This window comes from Leopardus geoffroyi, chromosome C3 (genome assembly GCF_018350155.1).
Source record: "Leopardus geoffroyi isolate Oge1 chromosome C3, O.geoffroyi_Oge1_pat1.0, whole genome shotgun sequence".
Classification (NCBI taxonomy): domain Eukaryota; kingdom Metazoa; phylum Chordata; class Mammalia; order Carnivora; family Felidae; genus Leopardus; species Leopardus geoffroyi.
This window is the reverse complement of record NC_059338.1, coordinates 36724089-36743728: the sequence shown is the minus strand read 5'-3', so window position 1 is coordinate 36743728 and position 19640 is coordinate 36724089. Positions and strand designations below refer to the sequence as shown.

At 43.3% G+C, this 19640-nt stretch overlaps 1 protein-coding gene across 10 annotated transcripts in view; it reads right to left on the bottom strand.

Annotated features, from left to right (window-relative positions):
* The window catches only part of HHAT (hedgehog acyltransferase), a 321146-nt gene that overhangs the window by 270139 nt on the left and 31367 nt on the right, over window positions 1-19640 (bottom strand). For 9 of the 10 annotated variants that reach the window (XM_045452422.1, XM_045452424.1, XM_045452420.1 and 6 more), the window contains 2 exons: window positions 19406-19539; window positions 5988-6055 (listed from right to left, as the gene is read on the bottom strand). In XM_045452422.1, coding sequence (XP_045308378.1) covers window positions 5988-6055; window positions 19406-19496 — 159 coding nt within the window. In that variant the 5' untranslated portion in view covers window positions 19497-19539. The remainder of the gene's footprint in view (window positions 1-5987; window positions 6056-19405; window positions 19540-19640) is intronic. The other variant, XM_045452427.1, reaches the window with a different exon arrangement.

Below are 19640 nucleotides of genomic sequence, written 5' to 3'. Positions count from 1 at the left end.
AGGCTCAGAGTGAATGAGCAAATGCGATGTGTACCCATCTGCATCGCAGATCCCATTTGGACACAAGGCAGAGAGTTTGTGTCACCACCACCTCAGTTTCGTCCTGCCACACATCAAGAGGGAAATCCAGCTGGGATGAAGCTAGATAAGAGTATACTGACAGGTAAGAAGCAGGAGTTCTTTATGTTAACAAGAGGGAAATCAAGCCCAACGTGTGCTCGTGAACCGTCCTTCCATCACCAGGCTGTGGGTTTCTTGGCCCCACCATGTGGAGATTCTTCAGCCCACATTCTCTCTGCCTGGAGGGGCTGGCAGAGAGCACAAAAATCTGCCTCTGCTGAGCAGCCCCTCTGTGAAGGGGCAAAGCTGCATAAAATCCAATTTTCTGTTAATAAGGATAGGCTTAAAGTTCTCACGCACAGCCCAAGTGCTTATTAATCTGTTCCCATCAGATGGAGGGAGGCAGAGAGATATAATGACACTGGCATCATCTTTGAGAGGCTATGGCTTAACAAAAATGAGGTAAAAAACCTAAACTCTCTAAACCCACCAGAATTTACACACATGAAACAAAGCCAATGTTGCTGAGGAACCAGTGTTCCTTCACAGTAAGCCCCCAACAAGACAGGCGGGTTCACCGTAATCCAACAAACACTAGTGGACTCTCAGGCAGGGAGAGGTGGAGACAAAAGATCCTCTTACATCTACAACAGATGACGGTTAGATAACAACGGTTCAGGAAGGAGTCCTGGGAATGGAACTCACAGAAGAGAGAACGAAATGCCAACCGGAGGCGGGAGCAAGGGGAGAGGAGTCGGGGACGGTCCCCTCTGGGCTGTTCCTCCAGCAGAGGGGAGGTGCACACCAGCCCGCAGGAAGCGTCATGTGTAGGAAACATCAAGGCATCTGCAGGGAATGGCAGACAATCCTGTTACGTAGCAGCAAAGGGTGACCACGAGGATCCGAGGTGCCGTAACCAGGTAGGGTCAGTGGACAATGAGGCCTGAATGTCAGCTACGGAGTCTGTACTTCACACATCAGAAATGGGGGGCCATGAATGGGTTCTGAGTAACATTAGGAGATAACCCATCCCGGACATTAACTCCAGAGATGCACAAATCTCGGGGGCTGAGGGGAGGTAAGGTAAAGGTGCAGGGTGGGCAAAGCAGGAAAATCACAAGGTTCCTGGAAGAGGCCACAGAAGACCCGAATCCCTTCAGTGACTGTCCACTGCCTTCTGAATAAAGTCCAGACTCCACACATGGCGCCCAGGGGCCTTCGTGGTCAGCCTCTATCTTACGCCTCCTCCCCACACCCAGCCTCCCAGCCAAGCTGAATGATTCTCGCTCTCTCATCCAGGTCCAAATGCACACTACGCCCTTCACCCACCTGCCCCATTGGCTCCCAGCACCCCTGCTGGAACTGCCATGAGTCCAGGTCATATGCACCCTCTGCTTCCGCACGCCCCACGGAGGGTCGCACCACACGCCTCGCCACCCATCGTCACCTTTCCCCCAAACCCAGAGCCCAGTCAGGAGAGACACTGAGCCCGGAATGTCCAGGTCGCCCCACACCCAGCACATCCCCTGCGAACCTCTTACACAGTAGACTCGCAAGGAATATTTGTTGAGTGAATCAAAACAGAGCTTGTTGTGTTTTTAAGTACTGAAATACAGAGGAATTAAAAATTAAGCTGAACCCGAAAATCTGTACAGGCAAAAACTTCAGTAGCTAAAAACTGTCTGTACTTTAGAATAGTACCTCTTTTCTCCTCACCAAGACTTAACTGAATAAGCTTCCCTTCTCTAATCGTGTCTTTTCTTCCTAACCCTCTGACAGGCACCGAAAATCCCTCTCTGCCTCTTCTTCTGAAAGAACTCCTTACCTACAAGGATGCCCCAGTTTCAGAACCTGCCACAGGAAGGAGTGTCTTCAGGAAAGAAGGAGGAATCAATTACATGTAAAATCTTTCGTGTTACATTAGGCTTTTGAGTGCTCTCTCCAGCAACAGTCTGCTTCTGGATTTAAACGCTTCTCTGCAGAACATTACCTGCTTGCCAGAGAAGGGGAATCAGCAAATCTCAACTCTGAAACAAGGAGGTTTTCCACGGAAGGTAAAAAATAACAAGCACAATAACACGTACTGGGCATACGTTCTGCACCAGGCACACACATGCTGGGCCTTTTCTGTCCGGCATCTCTTTCCCCACAACCTCCCCTTCCCGTGTAATAAAATTAAGGCTCAGAGGAGGTAAAGCATTTTCCAAAATGCTGTAAACTGCATTGTGAACTCAAGTCCGACCAACTCCAAACCTGCACTCTTTCCATTATGCTACCAGAACCAGAAATGATAAAAGGGGAAAAAGTCATGACAGTATAACCTGACATAGAGTTTCGCTTGTTATCAGTTTGATTCAGACCCTGTCCAGAAGCAAGTTTCCTATATCAGGCAAGGAACATGGGCATGAAAAAGTTTCCTTTATCTCTTGGGACCACCAGCAAGAAAACCAGCACGAAGACAAAGACAAGGGGACCATCAAACACCAAGACAGAGAACGGCCAGAACTGGAAAGGTACCAGGCGGGACCCATCCCTGGCCACCCATGGGCTCCCAGCACACAACTGTTCCAAGAAGCACTGGAGCCTGCAGAAAAGGGCGCTTCTAGGCCCAGAGAGCAGATATTGCAAAGGATGCAAATGTCGCAGCATGTGGGTCATGAGCAGTCATCGACGGCTGCACCCACACAAGCTCTCCCACCACATCTGGTGTCTCAGCAAGTGCGACTGACTTTATACCAGGCCCAAAGGCATTCCTGATTGGGCTATAATCCTCCAAACTGTTAATCAGCAAAAACTTGAGGACCATGGTCCAGCCCAGACCCCCTTCACTATCCAAGGAAGCTCCATCTTGAGTCAGCATCTCCCCAATGCCTCTTTCCCTTCTCCAGTCATGGCGATAACCTCTGGAACAACATCTCCCTAATGAGGACGGTCCCAAATCCTACCATTCTGTGGAGCTCAGCAGTGTGGGAACTTCCTCCTCCCCAAAGCGGTTTCTGAACGCCTGGGCCGCAGTGGTCTCCCCCTACCCTGACTATAAACATGGGTGCACTTAGCATTTACCTACATGTCTATCCAGATGCAGTTAGTTCTGATGCATTTAACTCCAGTGTCACAACCTGGCACAGTTAAATTCAACAAAACACTCACCTCCTCTATTCTAGGCACTGAAGAGGCAAGAATGATTAAATCCCAGCCCTGACCTTGTGGGACTCACAGTCTAGTGAAGGATGGATAATATAAGATACAACTGTCCAAATACATTTATCATTATAGGGCACAAGATACAATCCAAAGCATTCTATCACATCACCGCATCTATTTGCTTCATATCATTTAGCTCAATCTGTGGCTGTTACAATTGTCCATTTACCTACCGTCCATCTGTCCCCACCAAGAGACAACGGGACAGGAGCCTTGTCTGTCTGGTTCGCTACTGTGTCCCCAGCACTCAGTTCAGACATGGGCACAGAACCACACTCATTAAAAGTAGTACGTGTGGAAGGAGATAAAGAGAGAGGCAGTGAAGTGTCAGGAATCATGAGCATGAAAGCCCCAACTTAGAGGTCCAGGCAACGCTTCTGTGACAGGGAGACAACTGGGCTTGGATATGAAGAGGGAGTAAGGACCAGACCAGGAAAGGGAGAGACACAATCCAGAAGAGGAAACCGGATGACCAAAAGAAAGGGCAAATCAGAAATGACAAATGCAATGCAGGGAGAGCTCCTAACTATTGCGGCAGACCAGTTACTCTGGTAAATGCCTGGAGACATTTTTGATGGTCATGACTTGGGTCAGTGGTTGCTGGTACAGTCCAGGGAGGCTGCAAAACACCCTGCAATGTACAGAACAGCTCCCCCACAACAAAGAATTATGTGGTCTAAAATGTCAGTAGCACTGAGTTTAGCAACCCTAACATTTAAGGGATAGATTGGTCAGAGAACATTAAAGCTTTTGTCTAAAGTTCACAATTCCTACACTCACCAAATAGCTTCTTTTGATTAGAATTTGGAGCAGGGTAGCATTTGCTTACCACCTCCTGTAACCTCAACAAAAGGAAATGTTCAGCAAGGAGTGTCCAGAACCTATCTGGCCTCTCTATTAGCTGAGATAAGACTTTCAGCAGATATCCGTGCACTCCCTAATGCTACGTTTGGCCTCTGGGTCTGTTTTATGATCTTCACCAAGAACATAGTGTCAATTTCCCTCATCCGTTGACTATCCACCAGAACTCTCTGTCTTCCCTCTAAATTCTAAGATTCCAAACTACCCAACCCATTTGCAAGGGATGAGACATAGAAAGAGGAGGACAACAAGAAGTGCTCAATAGCACCAGATAAATGGATGGGCGGTCAGATAAACAGAGGGATGGACAGATTTTTCAGAGTGGAAAAAGACGGAGTCCTGGGAGCTCCAAGGGCATGCATCTGTGCCTTGTGCACTTTTCCAGGAAGGCAGGGTTGTGCTGCAAGTTGACACCCACGCCTCCCCCAGCCCTGTTATGGGTGGTGGGGGCGGAGGAGTGGTCTGTCATGGAGAATCCTTAGCAAAGGTCATCTCCCCCAGACTCCGTGGCCTTGGCAGGGAGTCAAGCAGCTGGACTTGAAGGAGTGGCAACAGGAGCTGGGAAGTCAGCAAAGACAAAGCCCCTTTGTCTGCAAGTGGCACACACAGCAGGACTGAGCCTGCCCCTTGACAATGAAGTCTGCGGTAGCTCCAGAACATGCTGGGGCCTGACTCTCAGTTCAGCTGCGCACACTGCCTCCCAATCACTCCTCTTCTCAAGAGCTGAAAGTCTCTTAGTCTACAATGGGTTTGTTTATTTTTGCCCCTGGCAAACAATTCGATATTGTCTGAAACGCCTGAATTGTAACGCCTGAATTGTAACTCTAAGAGGGAAGGAAAAAAAAAAAAAAAGAGAGAGATCACCGTTTTTTTTGTTGTTGTAAAAGATCCAATAGGGGAATATTTCTAAAGAGTGGATCTTAAAGCTCACAAGGGCTACCTCCTGCTACATCTCAAATTCCACCATGGCAGAAGTTTCCCAGATTTCTTCATCTCTGAAGTGAGCATGACACCATCCACTTTACAGTCTTACTAATATCCTAAAAGGGCTTTTTTTTTTTTCTTTGAGAGACAGAGAGAGAAACAGAACATTGAGTGAGCATGTGCAGGGGGAAATAGAGAATCTTAAGCTGGCTCCACGTGGAGCCCAACATGGGGTTCTATCTCACAACTGTCAGATCTTGACCTGAGCTAAAATCAAGAGCCCGACCCTTAGGGGACTGAGCCACTCAGGGGTCCCTAAAAAGGCTTATTTAAATCAGAAACATTTACAAATAGATGCAGTGAATGAAAACTCAATTTACATCCAACTTTTCATGGGAACTTCTGGTGAGTAGAACAAAAAGCCAGGAATGGCGCCCCACGCGAGGCAGGACATTCTTCCCAGTCCCAGAAAAACATAGGCCTTCCATCTAATAGAGTGGCTCCATACAAAGCCAGAGCTGGAAAGAAGGGACAGATTACCCTAGAAAATCAAAATGGAAATTGAATAAATTGCTACAATTCTAAGCAAGACCTGCAACTCTCACAGTAGAAAACTATCAGCACAGGCAGTGCCCAGTTTGGAAACGAATTGTCTTCCAAAAGTTCAATTTGTAAGTCGGGTGTTCGGAACTTGGAATGCATCCTTTTATATCCCAAGCCAGCCCACAAACACTGACGGAACTTCAAATACATCTGGCACACCACCCACGGCAAAAAAATAAAAATAAAAAAGCAATGTTTTTATATCATTTAAAAAATCTATCAAAGCTCTCAGAAAGACAAAGACACAGCTCATCACTGGCCAAATACAAAAGCGATGCAAAATACTGAAACGAGGTTTGAAAATTGAGAAGCTTTATCATTTACCCACTAAGTACCTTCTTAAATCCTCCAAATAAAGTGCCGGCCTCCAGGTCAAACTGTCGGTCCAGTTCCTCTTCATGTTCTGACAAGAAAAACAGTGTTTCATTAGTCACAGATCTAAATAAAACTGGGTTGGTTTAATAGAAGACGCATGAAGAGAAAGTGTGCTATCCTGGAAAAGCTGCCGGTGGTCTCAGCTACAGGCATGGAAACGGGTCACACACCTTGACCTGCCGCGCCAGCCTTCTGTGACCTAAGTTCCTGGAACTACGTACGTAATGGGGCTGACAGAAATGTCCCCTTCAACTTGTAATAAAGGTCACAAATGGAGAGTGATCAAGAGAGAAAGCTTCCAGCACCAGGAACCAAGGGAGGAATTAGCAAAAATGCCTCACTTGTATTGCTGGTGAAAAATTATCTTAAACAGATCACACCACAAAATGATGATCACAGCTCCATGATATGGACATAATGCTAACAAGATTATAAAATGGAATCATATAATGGTAGTAAGTATAAGCATACAGTTGGTTTAAAACAAAAAGTATAACAAAATATTCATTCAAATACTTCTTAACGGTGTACAATAACCAGGCCCACATTTAATATATATCAGGAATGAAGCAAAACAAGACTGGCATGGCCTTTGCCCTCCTGGGGTTCATGGTGCCCCAGGGAAGAGAGACGAACCAATAATGATAAATTACAACAGTGCTGATGAATACCATGTAAGGAAGTGAGGAATGTTAAGGTGTCTGTATGACGTCCAGTAGGTAGCCCGATGGGTATGAATGGAGCTCACGAGTGCCCTAAGTTGGAGATGAAGACTGAGGAGTCCTCAGCATAAGGGTGATGAAGCCACCAGAATGGCTGAGATCGCCCCCAAAAGGCACAAAGTGCATAGACCAGGGAAAACCAGTACTCATCAGACCAACACCCTACAAAAGCCACAGAAGAACCAAAAAGGAACTACCCAGAAAGATTACAGGAAAACCAAGTGAGTGTGCAGTCATTAAAAAATAATCACGAGGGGCGCCTGGGTGGCTCAGTCGGTTAAGCGTCCGACTTCAGCTCAGGTCACGATCTCACAGTCTGTGAGTTCGAGCCCCGCATCGGGCTCTGGGCTGACGGCTCAGAGCCTGGAGCCTGTTTCAGATTCTGTGTCTCCCTCTCTCTGCCATCCTCTGTCTGTTCATCCTCTGTTCATCCTCTGTCTCTCTCTGTCTCAAAAATAAATAAACGTTAAAAAAAATTAAAAAAAAAATAATAATCACGAAATGATGCTGGTTTCACAGTAGGATCCAAGGGCAGATTCACACACACTAGAGGCAAACAGCAGCCCGAGCCTCCAACCACAGGCAATACTGCCTCTAGGAACAACAGAAAAAGGAGGGGTGGTAAGCACTGGCCCAGGGTGCCCCAGGGCACAACTCGAGAACACATTCACACTGTATCCCGAGTGGTCCAAGAGGTGCTGGGGAGATGTGGGATTGCAGCAGGGCTCTGGTCCTTTCTGTTACTGCTGTACACAAATCACGTTGTGTGTGTGTGTGTGTGTGTGTGAACTGTGCACAGACTCAAGTCCCAGGGAAGAGCCCACAAACAAACAGAACATTATGCAATCCAACAAAGAAATAAAAGTAACAGGAACCTCCTAAAATTCATTAACATAAAAAGGGTGGAAAACCTCTAGGCCTCTGGCCTCTTCTGTTTTGGCTTCACTAACATACAAAGAGCAACCTCCAGAAACATCAGAATTGTGCAGAATTGAAACAAAGCAGAAACCTGCTTTTTTTTTTCTTCTTATTTTAAGAGTACAACGCAGAAGCAGTGAAATTTTACAGGCTAAAGCATCAGACTTCTTGAAACTGGAACAGAGCTCCCTCTAGTGGGAAAAAGGAATCCTACACAGAAGAATATCTACAGACCAACTGAAATACTATAGGAGACACCGTTAAAATATAAAAAGATGAAATTAATTTTAGCATATTTTATTTATCTCAACATGGAATCAGTATTAAACAATTACGGATGAGTCATTTTACATTCCTTGTTCTTACTAATTCTTCAAAGTCCAATATACATGTTATCCTTACAGCACATCTCAATTGGAAACAGTCACATTTTGAGTGCTTGTATGGCTAATGGCTACAGTATTGGACAGCACAGCTCTCCACCAAAAATCCTCTCTCAGGTTTAGAGAATTTCTACAATTCACCCTCGTCTGATTTCTACACACACACACACACACACACACACACACACACAAATACATTCGCAACCCCTTTGGAAATCACTGCCTCCAAACCATCTTAAGTTAGTTGACAATGTGCTGCTATGTAACTTGGTTGAGAGAAGAGAATGGCCGCTGAAAACGTGTAGCGGGAAATCCTTCCTGAAGAGCTTCAGCCCTCAGAACCTCTCCAACGAGACCCTCCAGGTAGGGATCCCATATTCCCATACTAGAGGCAAGAGATTTCATCATACCTCACACACACTCAAGCAAAAGGACCCTGCAAATGGAGAGAAGCCTTCCCTGCCTGAGCATTTCTCTCCACACCACACAGGCCTGACTGTCGGGCAGAGCCAACTCTTTCTTCGAGGTGCTCTGGTTCTATTTCCCAAAATTCCACGCTCCACAAAACTGCCTGAGAGCATAGAAATGAAGCAATTTCTGCTGATGAGCCCTCATTACTAAATCAGCTGTTGATTCTCCCCACTCCAACCACCACCCAACAAAAGGATACATCAAAGCCCCATTCTACCTACTGAGTGAGAGGATTTGCATTTTAATCGATGCCAATGAGCTGTGGTGGTAAACCATTTACTTAAAAGCACTAACTAACCTACCCTTTTCACCCTCAACATTATGATAGGAAACCATTTCTGGGGTAGGGTGGGGGTAATTAGAGGGCAATAATCAGGAAGAGGGGGAAACACACACACACACACACACACACACACACACACACACACACACCCTCGTCTGACACCAGCCACTGCCAGGGACCAGCACACCCAATCATGGCTTAACATGTCCTGCTGTTTCTATGCATTTGAAAAATTCCAATCAGCTCCTACTGATTCTTTATTTCTCTAGGAAGCCGCTGGGTACAGCAGACTGTGGCAGTAAGTAAATGAGTGGAGAAAGGGAGCAGAAAAGATGGGCTTCTCAAGATAAGAGAATTTAATGGTAAGCACCTCTCAAACATTCACATGAAATATAGAGAAGGATGACAAAGTGCTGGTTTTTCCAGGACAACTCCTGAGAAATGGGAGGCCCTCTCCTCCCTTCTCCCAATTCCCACTAAGAGAATGAAAACTTGATTTGGAAATAGCTCAAGCAAAAGCAAATCAAATATGTAAATAGGATGCAAAGCAATATATAACATAAACAGCCTTCAAATCTAATAGGGCTGCTCATCTGCTACTCACCTGAAAGAAGCCAGGCCACCAGGGGCGCGATTTGCATGGAAATCCTTAGGGCTCCGAGAAAGGAGGAAGCAGCCCGGGACTGAGATGGAACACTCCAGCAAAGAGGAAGCCATAAGCTCCTGCATTTCTCTTGTGTTGACACAACAGAGAGCCCCGGCTGGACGAGTGAGGAGCTGTGGAGTCCAACACTGAGGGTTGCCCTCAAATGCCCTCCAGCCCAGGCCCTGTCTCAAGTCACCGTAAGAAGTTTACTGCAGGTGTTCAGAAAGTAGCCTCTCTGGAAGCCGACACTCCCCTCCTTTGAGGGCCAGGGTCCACAATGGAGGAGAAGGCCAGACAAGCCTGAGAGGATAGGCCAGGAAGCTTAGATTCCAAGTAGGAAAGCCAGAACTCAAATGTTTCCTATGACCTTGGCCACAGGTGACAGGGGAAAGAGGGTCAACTCTAACATGAAGCATTGCCAAACAGATCACTAGGAGCCTGAGCTGTGACACCACACTACTGATGCTAGCCACAAAGATAGGCTGTCCACTTCTTGGCTCCCACAGGGGCTATGCATTTGGGTCCTTTCACAAAAGACCTGTTGACTAAAGGGTCCCCAGTGGCCCCTTCCACGGTATAAGGGCAAGGCCACCTGTTGGAAAACAGGACCAGTGGTAGCCCCCCCATTTCCCCTCCCAGAACTGGGCCCTCCAGAGTTGCCGGTTCGTCTTGCAACCAAATTCCTCTAGTCAAAAAAGCAGGGAGGATAACTTTTCTCCTGATGACAAAGCCCATCCCTCATGAGTAGTGTGTTGTATGAACGTGACAAAGAATCTCTAAACGTGCTGCTATATCCTTTCCTCATAAACAAAGATTAGGGGTAAGTGATAAGCACAGGTGAGTTTAGGAATAAACAACAGGTAAAGGTGAAAATGCTCAACTACAGTTGTATCCCACTTTAAGAACAACTAGTATATAAACAAAGAAATTGGACGTGGCAACTCAAATCATTTGTTGCATGTTTGCTTAAATATCAGGGCTTCCTGGTGCCATGGAGTTTATTTAGAGAAACATTAACCTCGGCCCACTGAAGATTTTTAAAAACAAAAATAAAATGTCTGTGAAATGGAAATGCCAATTTATGGAAAACACCATTCTGTTTAATATCCAACTAATCCTAATATCCAACTTTTCAGGCAGAGAGCACAGCATAACAGCTAAGCCTGGGCTCTGTAAAGCCAAAAGGATCTAGGGTAGCCTACTGTTCATTACAGAATAATCGTCACAGGAAAAAAGTGGTAGAATTTATAAATAAACCCAAGGATTGTATTTTGAGAAAGCAAACAAATACGCTGAATAGACAAAACCTTTGTAAATTCCCTAAAGCAGGAAAAAAAAATGAGACATGTAGGTTTCAAAACATTGTATGACATGGGGCACCTGGGTGGCTCAGTTGGTTAAGTGTCCAACTTTGGCTCAGGTCATAATCTCATGGTTCATGAGTTCGAGCCCCACATCGGGCTCTGTGCTGACAGCTTGGAGCCTGGAGCCTGCTTCGGATTCTGTGTCTCCCCCTCTCTCTGCCCCTCCCCTGCTCATGCTCTGTCTCCCTCTGTCTCTCAATAATAAATAAATGTTAAAAAAAATTTTTTTTAATAAAAATTTTTAAAAAATTAAAAATAAAAACATTATATGACCTACAACTGGATGTTAATACATTTGAAAATTTCAATGAAATGGAAAAATATAGGGCGCCTTGCTGGCTCAGTAAGCAGAGAACATGACTCGATCTCAGGCGTGTGAGTTTGAGCCCCATGTTGGGTATAGAGATTACTTAGAAATAAAATCAGAGAGAAAAGAAAAGTGTAAATTACTCGAACTGACTTCAGAAAACCTAAATATAACCTGAAATAACTGAAAGATACTGAAGTTTTCAGTGAATCTATTTCCAGAGACCCCATGCCCAGACAAACTTACAAGTGAAGAATATCAAACTTTGATGCTGACATTTCGCACACTATTTAAACAGTTCCATAACATGACAGAAAATGAAAAGTTTCTCCATTCCTATTATAAAGTTAACAGAATGCTAATACTGAAATCCGATTAAGTGGAAAATAAAACTACAGACCAACGAATCTCACTTAGAAATTAACTAAAAGAAAAAAACTTGGAAACAAGGCATGTATTTGAAAATACCACCGTCAAAGTAGGTTTGATGTAGGAATCCATATAAACTAGACTGCAAAATTTATTACTTTAAAATATCATGTCGGGGCGCCTGGGTGGCGCAGTCGGTTAAGCGTCCGACTTCAGCCAGGTCACGATCTCGCGGTCCGTGAGTTCGAGCCCCGCGTCAGGCTCTGGGCTGATGGCTCAGAGCCTGGAGCCTGTTTCCGATTCTGTGTCTCCCTCTCTCTCTGCCCCTCCCCCGTTCATGCTCTGTCTCTCTCTGTCCCAAAAATAAATAAACGTTAAAATATCATGTCAACAGCTTGAAAAGGGAAAACTATGCAATCATCTGTATAGTTGCTTTAAAAATGAATTCAACATTTATTGCTAATTTTAATAATTTAGTAAAGGGGGCTAACTAGATTCATTAGCATGATTTAAAAAAAAAAAGCAAAACTTACTCAATTTTTCAGTAATGGTAAAAACTATAGAGGGATTTCCATTAAAGTTAGAATTAAAAATTGGGTCACCTGGGTGGCTCAGTCAGTTAAGCGTCTGACTTCAGCCCAGGTCATGATCTCACAGTTCACGAGTTCGAGCCCCACGTCAGGCTCTGTGCTGACAGCTTGGAGCCTGGAGCCTGCTTCAGATTCTGTGTCTCCCTCTCATTCTCTCTCTCTGCCCCTCCGCAGCTCATGCTCATACTTTGTCTCTGTCAAAAATAAATAAACTTAGGGGCACCTGGGTGGCTCAGTCGGTTAATTGGCCAACTTTGGCTCAAGTAATGATTTCACGGTCCGTGAGTTCGAGCCCCGTGTCGGGCTCTGTGCTGACAGCTCAGAGCCTGGAGTCTATTTCAGATTCTGTGTCTCCCTCTCTCTGACCCTCCCCCGTTCATGCTCTGTCTCTCTCTGTCTCAAAAATAAATAAATGTTAAAAATAAATAAACTTAATTTTTTTTTAAGTTAGAATTAAAAATAGCATTCTTTCTCAACTACTACATTCTTCTAAAAGGCCCAGCTAAACAATAACAGAAAAAACAAAACCATTAGTATCAGCTGTGGATGATATTGTCTAAACACAAAAATCAGGAAAAATCAAAGATAAGTTAATGGAACATTAAGAGAATTCAATAAACTGTTGGAATATAACATACACAAATCAAAATAAATACCTATAGACCAGAAATAATTAGCTACAAGTTACAGGAAATACAATAGGAAAATTTCCCAATCATAAAAGGAAAAAAAAGAAAGAAAGACTCTGAATAGAAATTTTTGCAGGACCTATTATGAAGAAGGCCAGGAAACTTTATTGAGGGAAACAATAGACCTTGAATGCACAAAGAAAAAATACCATATCCCTGGGTGAAAAAGTACAATATTATAAGAATGTTAATTATTTACAAATTAATTTCTAGGCTTACTGTAATTCTAATGAAAATCCTGTTGAGATTTTTTTTTTAGAACAGTTTCAAATATGTATACAAGAAGAATAAACCAGTAAGAATAGCTAAGTGTGGAAATGAAGAAGGATGAATAGTAACTTTATCAGATACTCAAATATTTTATAAAGCATTTTTAATTAAAACCGTGCAGTTAATGATGTGTGAACTGATTGAGAAATCAATGAAACAGAGAAGACATGCCCACCCTTCAAACAATCTGGGGTATATGTAAGAATTTAGCAATGATTGGGCCGCCTGGGTGGCTCAGTCGGTTAAGTGCCTGATTCCTGATTTAGGCTCAGGTCATGATCTCACGGTTTGTGAGGTCAAGACCAACACTGGGCTCTGTGCTGACAGCATGGAGCCTGCTTGGGATTCCGTGTCTCCCTCTCTCTGCCCCTCCCTAGCTCGCTCACAGCCAGCGCATGCTTGCTCTCTCAAAAATAAACATTTAAAGAAAAAAATATTAAACAATGATCAAGACTGCATCATAATTCAATATAGAAGAGTTAATTGTGTTTGGTTATCTATTTGGGAAAATTTTAATTTTTTCACTTCATATGATATACCAGATACATAGGAGATGGGTTAAAGAAGAAAGCTCAAGTTGCTGAAATACAAGAAGAGAGATGTTCTCCAAAAGAAATATTACTGGCACAACATTCTTGGAGAAGGGGAAACCTGTCTAAAACCTTAAAAATATTCATGCAGTTTGACTCAATGACTCCTCTGGAAATCCTTCTTCCAGAAATGCTTCTGAGAAAAGCTATCAGGTACAATACAACAATACAAAGAGATTCCTTATAAAATAACCATTCAACTCATACAGTTGGAACATAATGGAAGAGAGCAAACCCAAAGAAACAATAAGGAAGGAAATAAAAGCAGAAATCAATGAACTGGGGCGCCTGGGAGGCTCAGTCAGTTAAGCATCCAACTTCAGCTCAGGTCATGATCTCACAGTTCGTGGGTTCGAGCTCCACATCGGGCTCTGTGCTGACAGTTCAGAGCCTGGAGCCTGCTTTGGATTCTGTGTCTCCCTCTCTCTCGGCCCCTCCCCTGCTCCCTCGCTCTCTCTCAAAAATAAACATTTAAAAAAATTAAAAACTAAAAAAGAAATCAATGAACCAAGAAAAAAAAAAGGAAACAACTGAGAAAATCTAACAAAACCACAAACTGAAAAGATTCATAAGCTCTCTGGCACAGTTGATCAAAGCAAAAAACTAGAAGGAAGGGAGGGAAGGAGGGATGAAAAGACAAACAAGGGAGGAAGTTAGGGAGACAGTGAAGGAGAAGATGTAAAACAAAATACACAATAAGAGAGAAAAGCAAACCACAGAAACAAAATATTTTTAAATACGAGTATTACGAACAATACACTAACCAAACTGAAAACCCACATAAACGTATAGATCCTCAGAAAGCTACAAAATGTCAAAATAGGTACAAGAAGAAATAAATTTGAACATAAACCAATAAATAAATTGAAACAGAAGTCTAAGACTTCCCTTCCCAGATGTTTTCCCAGGTGACCTCACAGCATTCAGGTTTTCACAGATAATTCAACTGTTTTCATGTCAAGAATTACACCAGACTGACATGAAAACAACAATATACGGCCCTCTTTTAGGTGTAAACATTAACAGAGCTACCACATGGCATAATCTCCTCTTTCTTCATGTTAAGTGTATGCAGAGAGACATAAAAGTGTTCTACATCTACTGAACCACAAGGGCATAAACTTAACGCAGTAGGTCTGGATTAGCCACAACGCTGTCGAGCGCCAGGGGAGAGGTCACCAAGCATAGCAGATCACCACCACCCCACCCCACGTATTTCCAGATGACTTGGAGATGCTCTATGCCTGGTAGAGTCGGGAGGAAGAAGGGGTGCTCTGTTCAGTCCCTGCTGTGAATTTACCAAAAGATTCCATTTGACTAAGGCCATTAAAATCAGTCTGCTGTCCCTAATGGCCTGGCAACCGTGCTTCCACAGACAGAGCACAGTGAACAGGATGCCTGCTCCATGCCCAGAGAAAGCAGCCGTGCAGATGCCCACTGGTGGCATTTCACTTAACGGGTAAGTTTTGAGCCTGTAATATGTTTTAGGCACTATATTTGCTCCAGATACAAATGTCCCAAAAAAGTTTACAGAAGACAGTTTTCCCAGTGACCTACTTCTACCGTGTGGGTAAACAGCACTTTTCCCCAAATTAGACAGTAAGACAAACAGTAAGTCAAACAGCATGACCACCCCTGGGTCAGCTGAGGTATAGAAAAGCTTTGTGCTATCCACAGAAGGATTCCCTCCACCCAGATCCCAGCAGCTCCCATGACACAGAAAGGGAAAATTTTATTCCAGTGGGATACAATTTTAAAATTTAATAGAATAGATAGAAGAGCTTCCTCTTTTAAAGCAAGGTGCTTTAGGAATTATCAATAAATAGGAGAGGCAGAATAGGATAAAATATTGGGGCTAGAGTTGGACACATTGGAGTTTAAACGCAGTTCCACTGGAACTTACTAGACATGTTACCTTGGATAAATTATATTTTTCAGCCTCTGCATCCTCATCTAGGTAAAGAAGTACAACAAACATTGTGGTAAAGAGACTCCAAAGATGACCGCCATACATTCCAGGCACAGGCGTGCTGCTCCAGCCATATGGAGGTATAGTCTTTCCTCCCCCTGAATCTGGACTGGCGCTGTGGTTTGCTTTGACCAATAAATGAGGTAGAGGTGAGCTGTACAACTTCCCAGGCTGAGCTTCAAGAGATCTGTAGCTTCTGCTTTTGTGCACTTGCAGTACTCCCTCTTGAACCCAGCTGCACTGTTAGGAGAAATGTAAGCCATGTGGAGAGCCATGCAGACAGAACCTCTGCATGCTAGCTGACAGCCCCCCACTGAGGTCTTGGCCAGCCATGTGAGTGAGCCACCAGATGCCTGCAGCCCCAGCTAACACAGAGCAGACCTGCCCTGCTGAGTCCAGGAGAGGTTTGCTAAAAACAAAGTCTCACAGACCACAAAAATGAATTAGTGTAATCCATAACATCAATAAGACAAAAAAGAAAAACCACATGATCATATCAATATATGCACAAAAAGCATTTGACAAAATCCAACACTCATTTATGATTAAAAACTCTCAGCAAACTAGAGATAGAAGGGAACTTCCTCAACTGGATAAAGAACATCTACAAAAAACATACAGTAAACATCATACTTAATTGTCAGAAAGCTTTCTCACTAAGATCAGAAAAAAGGCAAAAGTGTCCTCTCTCACCATTCCTTTTTAATATCATAATGGGAGTCCTAGCAAGTGCACTAAGAAAATGAAATAAGGTATACAACATGGAAAGGAAGAAATAAAACTGTCTTTGTATGCAGATAATATAAATATCTATGTAGAAAATCCAAAGAATCTACAAAAAAAAAAAACTCCCGGAACTAATAAGCAATTATAGCAAGGTTGCAGGATACAAAATAAATACGCAAAAGTCAGTTGCTCTCCTACAGATGAGAAACAAACAAGTGAAATTTAAAACTGAGAATACCATTTACATTAGCACACCAAAAAAGTGAAATATCTAGGTATAAATCTAACAAAATACATACAAGTTATATGTTAGGAGAACTAGAAAACTCTGATGAAAGAAATAAAAAAACGAAAAAGACAAATTGAGAGATATTCCATGTTCATGGATATTGTTAAGAGGTCAGTCTTACTCAACTTCATCTATAGAGTCCATGCAATCCAAACCAAAATCCCAGGAAGCTCTCTTGTGGATAATGACAACATGATTCTAAAGTTTATATGGAGAGGCAAAAGATCCAGAATAGCCAACACAATATTGAAGGACAAGAACAAAGTGAGAGGACTAATATCATCCAAATTCAAGACTTATTTTTTTTTTTTAAAGAATACTTAGTCTAATTTCTTCTCAATGTTTATTTATTTATGAGAGAGAGAGAGAGAGACAGAGCACAAGTGGGGGAGGCGCAGAGAGAGAGGGAGACACAGAATTTGAAGCAGGCTCCAGGCTCTGAGCTGTCATCACAGAGCCCGACACAGGGCTCGAACTCACAGACTGTGAGATCATGACCTGAGCCAAAGTCAGACTGAGCCAGCAGGTGTCCCCCAAATTCAAGACTTATTATAAAGCCTTATGACTCAAGAGACCGTGGTGTTGATGAAAGAACAGCCAAATAGGTCAATGGAACAGAATAGAAAGCCCAGAAAAAGACCCACATAGATACAGTCAACTGACCTTTGACAAGGAGCAAAGGTAATACAACAGAGAAGAGATATTCTTTCAACAAATGCTGGAACTAAATGTCCACATGCAAAACAACTGAATCTAGATGCAGACTTTACACTCTTCACAAAAAATAATAGCAAATGGATATTATAGATCTGAATATAAACACTACTGAATCCTTAGAAGATAAGGTAGAGAAAATCTAGATAACCTTGGCTATGGGAATTACTTTTTAGATACCAAAGACACAATGCATGAAAGAAACAATTGGTAAACTGGACTTAACCAAAATTTAAAGTATCTGCTCTGTAAAAGACACCATCAAGAGAGTAAGATGACAAGCCACAGACCGGAAGAAAATATTTACAAAAGACATGTTATCCAAAATACACAAAGAGCTATTAAAACTCAAAAAGAAAATAAACAACCCAATTAAAAAATCGGCAAAGACCTGAACACCTCACCAAATAAGACTATATATATATATATATATATATATATATATATATATATGTTTGTATGTGTATATGTATATACATATATACAGTCTTATGGCAATAAGCATATGAAAAGATTCTCCACATTACATCAGGGAAATGCAAATTAAAACAATGAGTTACCACTTACACACTTACTAGAATGGCCAAAATCTGGAATAAGGACATCAATTTATGGAAAAGACGGCCTCATAAGGTGAAGCCTCATGATAAAGATGGCAGAGGGACATGGTAGAAGGAGCCAGCTCCCTGACGCTACCTAGACACAATACGAGGCTTGTAACAATTATGTTGGAGGCTGTGTTTCTGCTGCCAAACGTGTCTTCAAAGTAATAAATATACCATACCATAGGGCTGTTCTAAAGATTAAATGAGACAAGATACAATACGTGAAGTATCTAATACAGTGCCTGACATAGAGTAGGTTAGCTCCTCCTACATGGGCCCTGGGAGCTCAAAGGCTCCAGTAGGGGAATGCAAATACTTGGCCAGACTTGAGAAAACAATAGTCCTCATCTACTTTAGATGATCCGTCTCTGCCACCAAGTTCCTGACTCTGAGTGGGACACATGTAGAATGGGAGAAAAGTCAATCCTGGTGATGTACATCCAAATCAGTCCGAGTAATACAGGAGGTAGGTGTTCAGGGCAGAGCACTCTCAACTTTGCAATCTTAAGTGGACTTTTCAGCATACTCTCCTGTCTTCAAGATGAAGTCCAAACTCCTCAGATCAATATGCAATGTCCTTCACAGGCTCTCCCTGCTTTTTGATCTAGGCTCAACTCTAGCCACTGTCCCCTCACTCTCTACACTCCAGTCCTCCCAAGGGGTTTGAAGTTGCCAGACCATGCTATGCTTCCTCACACCCCAAAGGCTTGTCCATTTGCTTGCAAACCCATCTCTGTCCACAGATCCTCTGACGCCTTCTCTACCTTCCTGGCTCCTGTTCTGCCTTATGACAAAGCCCAGTAATTATCATCAACTAGGAAACTGTCCCTGACCACGGAAGAGGCCATCTTGGTCCCTCCACATTTCTGTCTCCCATTCTTCCACAGTATGGGAAGTATTAGTGGCACATGGCCACCAAGCTAAAGACAATGTTTCCCAGTTTCTCAGCTGTGCCCATAAAACCTGGTGCTGGTCAACTAGGGGTAAGCAGAAGTGACAAGGGTAACTTGCCCAACAGGAGGGTTTCCATACCCCTTCCTATGGGCTGAAATGCAGATTTAGTGATGATTCTTCTTCAACAAGCATATGAAAATCACTAAACACAGCAGAACGAAAGGATGAAAGGAGTCTGGGCCTCCAATACCTTGAGCTGCCTCCACATATCTCAGAAGCAATGAGGGTGGAAGAGAAACACAAGAGGTTACTGCAGATCACCTCCACAGCCTTCAGTAGCCATTGAATCAAACCTTCCTATTACAGAAGACCAGCCACCGGATCCCCTCAAAGTTCCAGGATGAGGGTGGAAAATTGCATTGATTCAGGTCATGGACTCAAAGTGTCCCAGACAAGGGAAAGCAAAGCAGGGTCCAAGTTATCCCAAGCCCATTAGACAATTTTTCTGACTCTTCTACCTCTGAGTACTTCCTTCCTCCTTCCTTTCTTGAGAGAAGTTCAGGAAAGCTGGGGTCTTACCTCTTGAGACTTTGTAAACTTCATAGAAAGAATATAAGTGGAAGCCTAGTGAAGCAAATAGGTAAAAAGACAGTTCCCATCGGGGCAGCATTGCTCCTCGTGACAAAGGGTCTTGGCAGACACACTGAGAGTTTCTAGGAAGAGAAACAGAAATAAAAACATTAAGCCACAGACATGACACTAAGGAACAGAATCTTATCAGTTCACTTGCTCTCCTAAGGATCCATCACTATTT